General features: G+C 47.4%; 1 protein-coding gene across 1 annotated transcript in view; it reads right to left on the bottom strand.

The window, feature by feature from the left end:
• epb41l4a (erythrocyte membrane protein band 4.1 like 4A) overlaps nt 1-14,637 on the bottom strand; it is a 524,857-nt gene that overhangs the window by 284,953 nt on the left and 225,267 nt on the right. Inside the window, exons 5-6 of the mRNA XM_070864703.1 lie at nt 3,143-3,221; nt 1,833-1,930 (exon numbers count right to left, since the gene is read on the bottom strand). Coding sequence (XP_070720804.1) covers nt 1,833-1,930; nt 3,143-3,221 — 177 coding nt within the window. The remainder of the gene's footprint in view (nt 1-1,832; nt 1,931-3,142; nt 3,222-14,637) is intronic.

Here is a 14,637-nt window from a genome sequence, read left to right as displayed (position 1 = left end):
CCCTGTCACGCATTTCTTGGGCGGTCATGGGGAACTTTATGTAGTCATTCCTCCGTGCATATACTGCAGCTGTCACCTGCCGAATGCAGACATGCGTTGCATGCTAAGAGAGGATGCACACATCCCCAGTTATAGCTTGAAACGATCCGGAGGCCTAGGATGAAAGTGCAGCTGTGGCTTTCACATCAATTGACAAAGCAGTCCTCCTGGTGCTTCTCAGTTGCAAGTCTGCTTTCACTAACTCACAGATCTCAGTTACAGCTTATTTGTGGAAACACAGCCTTCAGACACAGTCTGCATCACTCAGGTGCAGGTACGAACGCCTGTCTCGATATATCTGACGTGGGTAAGCACTCTATGGGCTCTGATGTTCCGCATGCGATGACGTCGAATCAATTGTCTCCTATGCAGCACCATCATGCAGAAGGCTCACACAAGGTATGGCATTGTCAGTATTGCCCCCATAGTTAAATTTTACCTTTGCAAGAAGCTCAAAACGGCAGGAACTCAGGCAGAACAGGTTATTTGTTCCCTTTTCCCAAGGTCTATATGGCTGGACCACGCCCAGGTCTTGTGACTTCTCCTCCCTCTCCCCCCCATCCCCCCACATCCCAACTAATTGCAGTCTTGTGACATCTCCCCTTCCAAACTCATTACAGACTTGTGACTTTGCCCCTTCTCCCCCTCCATCCCCCAAACTCATTATAATCTTGTGCCTAGTGCAGCAGCCTTCCGATTGCCACCTCCCTCCCCGGGTTCAGTACAGGAGCCTTCCGATTGCCATCTCCCTGGGCTTGTTTTCCAGCCGAGCCCCGTGCCCATGTCCGGACGCGGAGCCGATTCTGATAGCCGATGCTACGAACCCCCTCCAGCCCTGCTTGAAAACGTTAGGTGGTGGCATGTAAGTAAAAAATATGAAAACTTTAGAAATCCAAGAAACTTCCATGTACTCCGTTGAAAGGTAAAAAAAGTTGAACTTTATTATGGATATTTCAAGTGTTAGAGACTCAATCCAAAAACTTTGATGAAAAACAATGGCATGTTTCAGCACCATTTTCAATGAGCGCTGCCTTGTGTTAACACACCAGAAGGTTTTTCGGGAGTGGTCAGATACGCTGACCTAGGATAAAAAATTTGGGGGCAAACTGCGAAAAATGCTGAAAACTGCCCCGTGACGTCAAAAAAAACCTAACTTAAAAAAATCATAACTAAAGCAGTTACTCCGGCGCAGATTCCAGAGGGAAACTTTGAATTAAATAATTACGCCAGAAAAAACGGCGCGTGCCAAAAAAACGGCGCAAATGACCCGGGAAAATTGAGCCCACCATTTTTTTGACAAATTGTTTCAGATCTCATCCCTGTGATTATTGTGTTATGGCAAACTGACACTATGATGCTACCAACATTAATAAATATAACTTCTCACTGTATTGGGATATGTTGGCCTGGATATTCAGCATCTACATTCCAGTTACACACCGGAGCACATGTTGGGAAATACCACATCCCCAGCCCATGATTTTCTGACGATTAAAATTAATGGTCAGAAACTCACAGACTGGGGTGCAGAATTTCCTAATAAGTGATCCCAGTGTGTAAAAGGAACACTTAGACTGAAAATCGGGAGTGTGCCAGGAACAGTGCAGCAGAAATTCCCAACTATTTTTTTCTACAGATGTAACATATTTTGCTCCCCAATAAAGTTAACTGAGTGTTTTTTTACAGTCCCAGTCTTTATAGTATGGTCAATGTAACCGTAGCCTTCATTGCAGTTCATGTATCACATGTTATAAAACGTCATTAAACAGTTGGAATAGGACAAATGCACTTACACTGGATAGCATATGCACCCAGTTGTGCAGCAATGTTTAAAGGGCAAGGCAGTCGACCTTGAAGGACATCTTGTTTGACCTGCAGAAAAAACTGATATCTAAAATGAAAAAAAAGTTATCAGTTAAGAAATTGTAAAGCTGGATCCATCCAGTGTATCTTTTTTTTAAGATTAATTGGAAGACAATCTAGGTATCTGACAAATGAAACTCACAGAAACATGCACTATCTTGTACTTATCTCAATGTCCTTATTCAATTAAGATATCTGAAATGATCTATGTGTAGACAATGATATTGGAGCAGTTTTCTTTCGAGTAAACACATTTTGTTCCCGAATGATGGAATTAATCGTTGGTTTACTGCAGTCCCAGTCATAACAGTAATTCACTGACAGCGATCTGCTGCAGTGTCATGCCCTACACTAAGCCTACTTGGGGGTGGCTCTATTTAGTTCAATGGGAGCAAGTACTGAGGGCCAAGCGAGAGCTGCTCAACCTCTGAAAAAAAAAACACTACTAGCTCAGTTCTGCTGAATACTCAGAAGGTTCTTGATCAATCTAAAGTGCCAACTCTCACTCAAGTGGATGGAGGCAATCCAGATGCACAAAAACCACCCCTACAATCTCGGTCACCAGAGCAGTTGAGGAAAGAAGCAGAAACACAAAGCACAATAGATTTTCGTGATGCAACAATATTGAAGATATGTTACTTGGCATGAATTATCTTAAGGTTTTTTTTTTATAAGCAAGGAGAGATGAATACATGGAACTAAAAGCATTTCTGCTTGACTTTCCTTCCTCTGCCTCACCCTTGTCACACATAGCTACACTTGCTTCCTCAGTGGAGCAGAACTTCAGTGCAAGATTTAAATTGCGAATTTATGGGCAGGGGTGAAGTCAAAATAAATTTATTCTTGCAAGCTGACCCACTGTTAATGCTAAACAAACTTTTCTCCCTTCACACAGTCCAGGTAGATATTTAAGATTTCAAATACATTAGTTACTGCCAGAAAAAGAAAATAAAACAGAGCAGAAACAGATTCACTGGCATACACCCACAACAAAACTCAGGCCCTTATCGTTTCTCACAATTCCTGTACTTGTGTCTTTGTAAAATACTGCCGTGTAAATCTATTATACGCAAGAAATGTTCTTATTTTCTGCTCCACTCATTTGAAAACATTTTCAAAGGCAAACATAATGGTAACATCATCAAGTCTTATAGAACTCCATAAAGCCGATTGACCAGAAAACTGCAATATTCAGTTATATAGGACTCAATAAGCAAAGTTTATGTTTACATCTTGTTACCTTGTTATTTCTTCTTTAAGTTTACAAGGATCATCTGTGTAGAACTTTACACCAAAATATAATGTGTAGGGTGGGCCAGCTACAAGAAAAGAAACTTTGATATAAAATGCAATCTATATATGGAATGCTTTCTTAACTTAAATATTTTAAAGTTCACATATGTACTTTAAATAACAGTATCTGTAATATTCTGATTCACTGTAAAGATAGTCTTCAATGTGAACAATCCATAGCAAATGAAACCAGACCATTGATGAGATAGCCATATTGTTCAAAATCAGATCAAGTGAGTTTATAGACATAGAATCCTAGAATTTTACAACACAGAAGGCTAGTTATCCCATTGTGTCGACATTGGTTCATTCATTCCTTTAGCCCTTTAGCTACATCCTTTAAACTTATTCTTTATTATATATTTATTCATTTCTCTTTCAAATGTTATTATGGAGTCTGCTTCCACCACTGAAAGGTCATTCTCGGTCTGAACAACCCTCTGTATTTTAAAAGGACACGACTTCCAAGTTTCAGGATACCACTAATAAAAATGTTAAAATCAAAAAAGTATGATAAAAAAGAGAGAATATAAGAAAATGAGGAAAGAGATTAAGAGGGGGATCAAGAAAGCAAGGAAAGTAGGAGGAGGGATTCACAAAATGTATGAAAAACAGTAACGTGTTCTTCAAATATATTAATAAAAAGACAATTGTTAAATCCGGTGGGAGCCCAGGGAGGAGAGGATAGTGAGTTAGTATAATATAAATGGAAATTGGCAGTGATACTTAACAAGTGTTTGACATCAAAGCGGAAGTTTGGGGAGGAAGTAAATCCTGAATTGATTAAAAGCAAAATGAGAGATATAATGAATAAAAAGAACGTATTACAGAAGTTAGTTAAACTGAAGAAGGACAAAGTGCCAGGACCTGACAGGATACATCCAAACATCCTGAAGGAAATGGGGAAGAAATAGCAGAGGACCTGGAAATTGTACGCAGGGTCGATTGAGAGTGAATGTGTACTGGAGAGTAGATATAACACTCATTTTCAAAAAGAGAGACAGAGCAAACACAGAGTAATTAAAGGCCACTTAGTTTAACATCTGTAAGAGTGACATTTTTGAATCTTTGATTAGAAATGAAATTACAAAATATTTAGATGAAGAGCAAATAATTATAAACAGCGAATACATATTTCAAAAAGGAAAATTGTGCATGACAAAACTGATGGAGCTCTTTCAGAAGGTGGTATGGTGGGTGGGAGAAATGTAGCAAATGGGGGAGTCTCTATCCAGTCCTGGATGAACAGAAATGTCCTCCAATTAAACATCGGGAAGACTGAAGCTATTATCTTCGGCCCCTGCCACAAACTCCCTAGCCATCGATTCCATCCACCTCCCTGGTCACTGTCTCAGGCGAAACCAGACTATTTGCAACCTCAGTATCCTATTCGACCTTGAGCTGAGTTTCAACCCTATATCCTCTCCAACACAAAGACCACCGACTTCCACCTCTGTAATAAGGCCTGTCTCCTCCCCTGCATCAACCCATCTGCTGCTGAAACCCATATCCATGCTTTTGTTACCTCCAGACTTAACTATTCGAATGCTTTCCTGGCGAGCCTCTTATCTTCCACCCTTCATAAACTTAAGCTCATCCACAACTCTGCTGCCATATACTAACTCGCACCAAGCCCCATTCGCCCAGTACCCACGTGCTTGTTAGCCTACATTGGCTCCCAGTCAAGCCTCGAGTTTAAAATTCTCCTTCTGTGCTGTAAACCTATATGGTTCTTCCGAATGCCTTCTTTGAGTCTTTCTACTACAGTATACAACTCCCATGCTGTAACACAATCAAATTCTTAGGTATATCTCTTCCTCTCTTTTTAGCTCTCTTCAGTGGATCACCATTATTCCCCATTCAAGGTGGTGAGCAGACAAGCTGATGCCAGTCTTCAGCGGGTTTTAGCTGATCTTTAAGAGACTCCCTTCAAATTATACTTCCCTTACTGTGGGGGAAGTATTCAGCCTTATTCTGTAATTTCCCTTGGTCATAGAGCTAAGCTTAAGAATGTACACTGTGAAGAATAGTTCCTTTCAACCTGTCTTTTGGTCCCCAATGGAACATTATGCTGGCACATCACATCCACTATGAATTTACAGTGTTAAGCTTCATTTACCCCTACTCTGTGCTTACCTTCCACATTACAGCTACAGTAGGATAGAAAACCAATCTATTTCCACATGAGCAACAAATAGGGAATTAGGTGGCAAAATTGCGTAGCGCCCCATTTGGGGGCAGTACCAGCCGCGAGGCAGGAGTTCCTGCGCCAGGCGCAGAAGTGGCGCCCCGCGACCTGCATTCGGGTTACCGCCCTCGAGAGCAGTGGAGTGCAAAATAAAGAGCGGTGGGACACATGGAGCTGCCACGTAGACAGGGCCCACCCCTTCATTAAAGGGGAGGGCTAAGCTGCCAACTCTGCGGGGGAGAAACAGGTCCCTACCTGATCCAGCAGGGAATGGGGTGCCGCGGCATCAGCGGATCACACGATCCAACTTGAAGGAGGCTGTGAATGGTAAGTCGGCCATTTTTGTTCAATTCCCACCTGCCCTTTAAATTTCGACCCGCGAGCAGCCTACAGCTCGGTACGCGCCCCCTGAAGCTGTCGCTGGCATCGCCCGGCGCAGCTTCAGGGGGTGCTACCAAATTTCTGGTAGTGAAAACGGGTCACTGCGCACGGTGATGACGTCTGGCACGGTTGTCATTGCCGGCGCAGCAGAGCGGGGCGCTACTGGTTATTGCAACGACTAAACCCCTGCTGAATTTCGCGGGAGTCGTTAGCGGCGCCATGCCCAGGTGAAAAGTCGTTTGTGCACTGTTAGCACCCACCGGGGGCACTAATGGGAGGCGCAAACGCCCCGAATTTTTCCCCCTTATAGTTTAAACCAGAATTTTGCTACTTTGCAATAAGTGGTCAAAACCGAGTAGGAGTTCAAAACAATTTGTAAACATTGATACAAAACAAAATACTGCGAATGCTGGAAATCTGAAATAAAAACAGAAAATGCTGGAAGTACTCAGCAGGTGAGGCAGCATCTGTGAATAGAGAAACAGAGTTAACGTTTCAGGTTGATGACCTTTCATCAGAACTGAAAATAGTTAGAGATGTAACAGATTTCAAGCAAGTACAGAGGCTGGGAAAGGGGGAGAAGAAAGGACAAAAGACAAGGTCTGTGATAGAATGAAAGGCAGAAGTGGGGCTAAAAACTGGATACAGCCACAAAACAGGCGGAGTCAAGGCCCAACGATGTTAAGCTGCGCCAGGTCGAAATGGTCTTCGTAGAACGCCAAGTTCGTGCTCAGTCCTCATTAACATGATTATAGTCTTGATCTCATCACTAAAACCGCTGCTCATATGCTTACCACTCAACAGGTGAGTCAATATCAGATCCAATCTAATTTCAAGTAATGTTTGGCATTGGCCTCATTAAGTACTTAAAGGGGAGGTGCATTTATGCTACAGCTCCAACTTCACCTGGAAGATGACGGTAGTGGAAACAGATGGCTGAGCCTCAAGACAGGGCGAGAGCCTGAAGATTCTCAGACACAGCTCTTGAGGCACAGGTGGTAGCCATGGTGAGGAGGCGGGCTGTCCTCTTCCCACAGACTGGCAGGAAGTCCTCGCCCTATACATCGCAAAGGTTCTGGCAGGAGTAGCCAGCTATGTGATAGCCAGCAGTGCGATTCAGTGCAGCAAGAAGTTTAATGACCTCACACGGCAGTTAAGGTTAGTGAAGGATGCAGCAAATGCCATATCCCACCATCTGCACAACAAGCTTCACACAGTGCTCAATGCACCACATCCCCATACCAACAATTTCTACCGATCAGCACTCATACCTCACAATCATAGCTTCATTTTACCATCACAACCTGACCACCGCTGCAACAGTCACACCCACATCTCAAATGTTGCACACACCGACAGCTATTCAACTATGGCAGGCAAATCAACCAAAGACATTACACCACACTCACACACTTCCTTTCTCTTGATGGCCAAGATCACGCATAACAGGAGGGAGCAGCAGCAGACAGGCAGGGGGAAAACTGCCATCCAGGACCTCAGCCAACTGAAGGAGTACTGGAGAACATTTGGCAGCGGATCATGGGGGCCGTGGCAACTCGCGAGGTTGAAGTCCTTCGGGATAACATCGATATGCTCAATCCTAATCCTTCTTCTCACATTCCACTTCCCCCTCATCCCACAATCGCGTCTCCTTTTCAAGCTGCTGATGCTGTATGTGTGCATATCTTGCTTTCCTCGCCACTCTCCTCACCATAACCCGACTCTTGTGTCTTTTTGCTTTCACCTAATCAAAAACAAGCACCAGACCAGCTTGTCCCCGAGGCGATGGAGGAGAGCGAGGGGGAAGAAGGAGAAAATGACACAGTGTCACTGCATCTGTCAGACACCAGCTGAGAAACTGGCACTGCGTGTACTTGAGGCAAGTGTCGAAGCAGGATCTGCACAGGGCGAGGCACCAGGCACGAGTGGATTGCAGCAAGGTCAGGGGGAAAGGGTAGCTCGAGGGCCAGTTCACCGGAGGGCGCATTCGCTCGCGAGTTCCAGTGCACAGATTCAGATGAGGACCTCGATGTGGCGACCTTCAGAAGAAAGGTGATGGGCATGTACACTAAATTGCTAGGTGCAATGGCAAACCTGCCAGAAAGCCTCTTGGCAATATCAAGAAGCATGGAGGAGTCTGCCTCCATCATTGCACGGGGCTCTGCGCAGAGTTTGGAGCTTAGGATTTTCAGGCTGGAAATCATGGAAAACGTCCAACGAGACCGTGTTGACCCAGACTTAATGCCGCGTGTGATGGGCGATGTCGTGGTTTCCATTGCAGCACAGGTGGAAGCGGCCCAACATCTTAGTGCTACAGCAGAAGTGCAGATCGCTCTCATGCACTCTGCCACCCAAACACGAGACTGCTACCATCCTGGCTGAATATACCACCATCGACTCGGGCTTGCAGGATATCACAGCAGCCGAGCAATCTGTGCTCCAACAGGTTACTTGGAATGCTGAGGTGCCGCCCTGGGGGTTGGCAGTGGGTCTGTAGAGCAGGACCCTGCTGTCCTCTTTTAGGATGACAGCATTCCTGTTCGCACCACTGCCACTCCCTCATTACCCTTGCCGCTGCTCGTCAGCCAGCCAGCCCAGACTGCTGTCGCCCATGCCGAAGTGGTGCAGTCTACAGCCAGGCCTTCTAGGGCCAGAGCTGCTCGAGGTCATCCTGCATCATCATCTGATGTCTCCCCCATTGAAACTCAGCAGTCTTCCACCAGCCATGCTGCAGCCACAGGGAGAGAACTTCGTAGGAGGACTAGATCAGGAAAGGGCTTGCGAACGACAGGCACTAAGGGATTGCACAAGGGTGATTAGTTGATATTGTATGTGTAAATTGATATTTTGATAAATTTATTCATTTTGTTTGGAATCTTTTGTGGTGGCTCTCATTTCAGCTTTGTGCCCTGGAGGGCGCTGTGATATTCCATGACAGAAGGATAGTATAATGGAAATATGGTGAGCAACGAGGATCTGGGGTTTCATTCATTAGAATCGAAGTCTGATGAGTCGTTCACAGACAGCCCATCAGGAAAGGGGTTTGGCTGCCTGCCTCCTCCCTTTCTCCTCATTCCTTTCCTCTTGCTCATCTTCCTCTTCCTCCCCCTGGTCCCGCAATCCCTGGTGGCAAGGGCTGCGCCCTGATGATGGCCAGGTTGTGAATTATGCAGCAGACCACCACAAAATGGAACACCCGCTCTGCCGAATACTGGAGGGCTCCTCCCGAGTGGTCAAGGCAGCGGAACCGCTGCTTCAGTCGCCTGATGGTCTGCTGGATGATGTTCCTGGTGGAAGCATGGCTCTCATTTTATGAGTGCTGGACATAAATTGTGGGGTTGCAGATGGGAGTCATCAGCCAGATGGAGAGCAGATAGCCCTGGTCTCCGAGCAGCCACCCACAAATTTCATGTGGTGGCTGGAAGATTGCAGGCACACTGGATTAAGGCAGGATGAAGGCATCATGGCTGCTGCCAGAATAGCTGGCACTAACCAGCAGGATGCGCTAGGCGTGGTCGCACTCCAACTGCACATTCACTGAGTGACAGCCGTTGCATTTGTGGAACATCTCAGGATTGTTATGCAGTGGTCGCAATGGCAGGTGGGTACAGTCGAGGGCGCCCTGCAACATGGAGAAGCCTGCTATCCTGGCAAAGCCATATGCACGCTAGTCCTGCTTCTCCCTATTCGAAGAGAAGAAAACTTAGTCCCTTCTCCTGATATAGGGAGCCTCAGTGATCTCCCGAATGCAGCGATGTACGGTGAACTGGGAGATGTGAGCTATGTCTCCTGCTCCAGACTGGAAGGATCCGCTGGTGAAGAAATTGAGGGCCACGGTGACCTTGACTGCTACTGGGAGAGCCGTGGTCACCCTGATCTCAAGCTGCAGATCCAGCTGTAGGAGGTGGCAGAGTTCTGTGACCACCTCCTTGGTGAAGCAGAGTTTCCTAATACACTGCTCCTGGCTTAAGTGGAGATAAGAGAAGAGGGCTCTGAACATTTTAGGTGGGTTAAGGCCTCCTGTTGAGAGCCCTCCTGCCCCCTCCTCCCTCTTTGCACATCTTCTCTTCTTTGCTGCCTCTGTTCCCTCTCCCGAAGATACTCGAGTGCATGGGGGACTGCCACTACATCCCCCATGGCTACGAGCAAGTGTTGAGCAGAAGCCCTTACGTAAGAATAAAGGCGTTCTACACTTGCCCCAACACTCCCTGTTACCTTAGAACCTTGAATGAAGGTAATAAAGCTGCTGGAGTTGCAGAAAGTTGCACAGAGCCAGTCAAACTGCAGAAACATGTCAGGTGCAAGTAGTTGCTGATGATCCCTTTAAAAACCGCGGCTGGAGCCTCCTTCCTGCTCGTCAACGCTTGCTTAACTGGTCACGTGTTGTGTATCTGTAAAGTATGCACTCCCATGTTCCGCCACCAGGGAGCTCATCCTCTAAAGTCCCAACAGATCCCAGCATCCCTTGGGAGCACTGTATATAAGCCAACCCCTCAGGCCTGTTCCTCACTCTGGAGTGTCTTACTAAAGACTGAGGTCACTGCTACTTTAACCTCCCTGTGTGCAGCCTCATCTGTGTTAGGAACATAATAACTTCCGATGAGAATACGAATCCAATGCAAAGATGCAGCAAACTGTGGGCACCCTGGAGAAGTTCTCGGAGGGTGAGAACTGGGAAGCCGATGTTGAACAGCTAGACCAGTACTTTGTAGCCAATGAGCTGGACGGAGAAGGAAACGCTGCAAAAAGGAGAGCGGTTCTCCTCACGGTCTGCGGGGCACCGACCTACAGCCTCATGAAGAATCTTCTGGCTCCGGCGAAACCCACAGATAAGTCGTATGAGGAGCTGTGTACACTGGTTCGGGAGCATCTTAACCCGAAGGAGAACGTGCTGATGGCGAGGTATCGGTTCTACACGTGCTAGCGATCTGAAGGTCAGGAAGTGGCGAGCTACGTCGCCGAGCTAAGGCGACTTGCAGGACAATGTGAGTTTGATGGCTACCTGGAGCAAATGCTCAGAGACATTTTTGTACTGAGCATTGGTCACGAGACCATTCTACGAAAACTTTTGACTGTAGAAACATCGACCCTCAGTAAGACCATCGCGATAGCACAGGCATTTATGTCCACCAGTGATAACACCAAACAAATCTTTCAGCACACAAGTGCTAGCAATATTCATAAATTAACTGGAACTATGTTTGCGAGCAGAAATGTACCGGGCAGAAACCACGAGTCTGCAACTGCCAGCAGGCCTCAGGTGACCCAGATGACTCAGAGTCCCCAACAAAGGATGAATGCAAGGCAATTCACACCTTGTTGGCGTTGTGGAGGCTTCCATTCAGCCTATTCATGCCACTTCAAAGGGTATGTTTGCAAGAGCTGTGCAACAATGGGGCACCTCCAACGAGCTTGCAAACGAGCTGCAAGCTCTGCAAAACCTGCTAACCACCATGTGGCAGAGGAAGATCGGTCCATGGTGGATCAAAGCAATTTCGAGCCTCCGAGGGAGGAGGCAGATGCTGAAGTACACGGGATGCGCACATTTTCGACGAAATGTCCACCTATAATGCTAAATGTAAAATTGAATGGCGCTAGCCAATCCATCATGAGTAAAAAGATGTTTGAGAGACTGTGGTGCAACAAGGCATTCACACCAGCCCTGAGCCCCATCCACACGAAACTGAGAACATACACCAAAGAGCTTATCACTGTCCTGGGAAGAGCATGGTCAAGGTCACCTACGAGGGCACGGTGCACGAACTGCCATTCAAGATTGTCCCGGGCGATGGCCGCACACTGCTTGGAAGGAGCTGGCTGGGCAAAATCCACTGGAACTGAGATGACATCTGAGCGCTATCACATGTCGATGAGGCCTCATGTACCCAGGTTCTTAACAAATTTCCTTCCCTTTTTGAGCCAGGCATTGGAAACTTTTCCGGGGCGAAGGTGCAGATCCACTTGGTCCCAGAGGCACGACCCATTCACCACAAGGTGCGAGCAGTACCTCACATGATGAGGGAGAGAGTGGAAATCGAGCTGGACAGGCTGCAACGCGAGGGCATCATCTCCCCAGTGGAATTCAGCGAGTGGGCCAGCCCGATTGTTCCAGTACTCAAAAGTGATGGCACGGTCAGGATTTGCGGCGATTATAAAGTAACTATTAATCGTTTCTCGCTACAGGACCAATACCCGCTACCTAAGGCAGATGACCTATTTGCGACGCTGGCAGGAGACAAGATGTTAACCAAGCTCGACGCAGGAGCTGGAGGAGTCTTCGAAGAGCCTCACCTGCATCAACACACACAAGGGACTGTTCATCTACAACAGATGCCCGTTTGGAATTCGATCGGCTGCAACGATCTTCCAGAGAAACATGGAGAGCCTACTCAAGTCGGTACCACACACTGTGGTCTTTCAGGACGACATATTGGTCACGGGTCGGGACACCAACGAGCACCTACAAAACCTGGAGGAGGTCCTCCAGCGACTGGATTGCAGCTGAATAGGTCAAAATGCGTCTTCATAGCAACAGAAGTGGAGTTTTTTGGGGAGAAAGATCGAGGCGGACGGCATTCAGCCCACAGATGCCAAGACAGAGGCTATCAGGAACGCGCTCAGGCCACAGAACGTCATGGAGCTGCGGTCGTTCCTGGGACTCCTCAACTATTTTGGTAACTTCCTACCGGGGTTAAGCACCCTTTTACAGCCCCTACATGTGTTATTGCGCAAAGGTGAGAACTGGGTATGGGGAAAAAAAACAAGTAATTGCTTTTGAGAAAGCCAGAAACATTTTATGCTCCAACAAGCTGCTTGTGTTGTATAACCCGTGTAAAATACTTGTGCTAGCATGTGACACATCGTCATACGGAGTCGGGTGTGTATTACAACAAGCTAATGTTGCGGGGAAGTTGCAACCTGTTGCCTATGCTTCCAGGAGCTTGTCTAAGGCCGAGAGGGCCGACAGCATGATTGAGAAAGTGGCATTAGCGTGTGTGTATGGGGTAAAGAAAATGCATCAGTACTGTTTGGCCTCAAATTTGAGCTGGAAACCGATCATAAGCCCCTCACATCCCTGTTCGCTGAAAACAAGGGGATAAATACTAATGCCTCAGCCTGCATACAAAGGTGGGCACTCGCGCTATCAGCGTATAACTATACCATCCGCCACAGGCCAGGCACCGAGAACTGTGCGGATGCTCTCAGTCGGCCATCATTGCCCACCACGGGGGTGGAAATGGCGCAGGCTGCAAACTTGTTGATGGTCATGGAAGCATTTGAAAATGATAAATCACCTGTCACGGCCCGCCAGATTAGGCCTTGGACCGTTCAAGATCTTCTGCTGTCCCTAGTAAAAAAACTGTGTACTGCATGGGAGCTGGGCCAGCATCCCCGTTGAAATGCAAGAGCCAATCAAGCCGTTCCAGCGCCGAAAGGACGAGCTGTCCATTCAAGCAGACTGCCTGTTGTGGGGTAACCGCATAGTGCTACCAAAAAAGGGCAGGGAGACGTTCATCTCGGATCTCCACAGCACACACCCGGGTATAGTAATGAGGAAAGCGATAGCCAGATCTCACATGTGGTGGCCCGCTATCGACTCTGACTTAGAGTCCTATGTACGGCAATGCAGCGTATGTGCTCAGTTGAGCAATGCGCCCAGAAAGGCACCATTAAGTTTGTGGTCCTGGCCCTCCAGACCATGGTCGAGGATCCATGTTGACTATGCGGGCCCGTTTCTCAGTAAAATGTTCCTAGTGGTGGTGGATGCTTTTTCAAAATGGATTGAATGTAAAATAATGTCGGGAAGTACCGCCACCGCCACCATTGAAAGCCTGAGGGCCATGTTTGCCACCCACAGCCTGCCTGACATACTGGTCAGTGACAACAGGCCATGTTTCACCAGTGCCGAATTGAAAGAATTCATGACCTGCAATGGGATCAAACATGTCACCTCGGCCCCGTTTAAACCAGCCTCCAATGCACAGGCAGAGCGGGCAGTACAAACCATCAAACAGAGCCTTAAACAAGTCACAGAAGGCTCACTCCAAACCTGCATGTCCCGAGTACTGCTTAGCTACCGCACGAGACCCCACTCGCTCACAGGGATGCACCCAGCTGAGCTACTCATGAAAAGGACACTTAAAACCAGACTCTCGCTGGTTCACCCCAATCTGCATGATCAGGTAGAGAGCAGGTGGCAGCAACAAAATGTAAACGATGGTCGGGCCATTGTGTCACGGGAAATTGATTTGAATGACCCTGTGTGTGTGTTAAACTATGGACATGGTCCCAAGTGGATCGCGGGCACGGTGATAGCTGAAGAAGGGATTAGGGTGTTTGTAGTCAAACTAGACAATGGACAAATTTGCAGAAAGTACCTGGACCAAACGAGGCTGCGGTTCACAGACTGCCCTGAACAACCCACAGCAGACACCACCTTTTCCGAGCCCACAACACACACCCAAAGGATCAACGACACCACACCGGACCAGGAAATCGAACCCATCACGCCCAACAGCCCAGCAAGGCCAGGCTCACCTAGCAGCCCTGCAGGGCCAACAACACAACAGCCCAGCGAGGGCACAGCCAACACACCAGAACAGACATTTGTACGAGGTGGTCCAGCAGGGAAAGAAAGGCTCCCGACCGCCTCACCTTGTAAATAGTTTTCACTTTGACTTTGGCGGGGGAGTGATGTTGTGTATCTGTAAAGCATGCACTCCCATGTTCCGCCAGCAGGGAGCTCAGCCCCTGAAGCCCCAAGGGATCCCAGCATCCCTAGGGAGCACTGTATATAAGCCGGCCCCTAAGGCCTGTTCCTCACTCTGGAGTGTCTTATTAAAGACTGAGGTCACCGTTATCTTAACCTCCCT

The sequence above is a fragment of the Pristiophorus japonicus genome, chromosome 1 (assembly GCF_044704955.1).
Source record: "Pristiophorus japonicus isolate sPriJap1 chromosome 1, sPriJap1.hap1, whole genome shotgun sequence".
Lineage (NCBI taxonomy): Eukaryota > Metazoa > Chordata > Chondrichthyes > Pristiophoridae > Pristiophorus > Pristiophorus japonicus.
The sequence above is the reverse complement of the archived record's forward strand: the minus strand, read 5'-3'. Positions and strand labels throughout refer to the sequence as shown.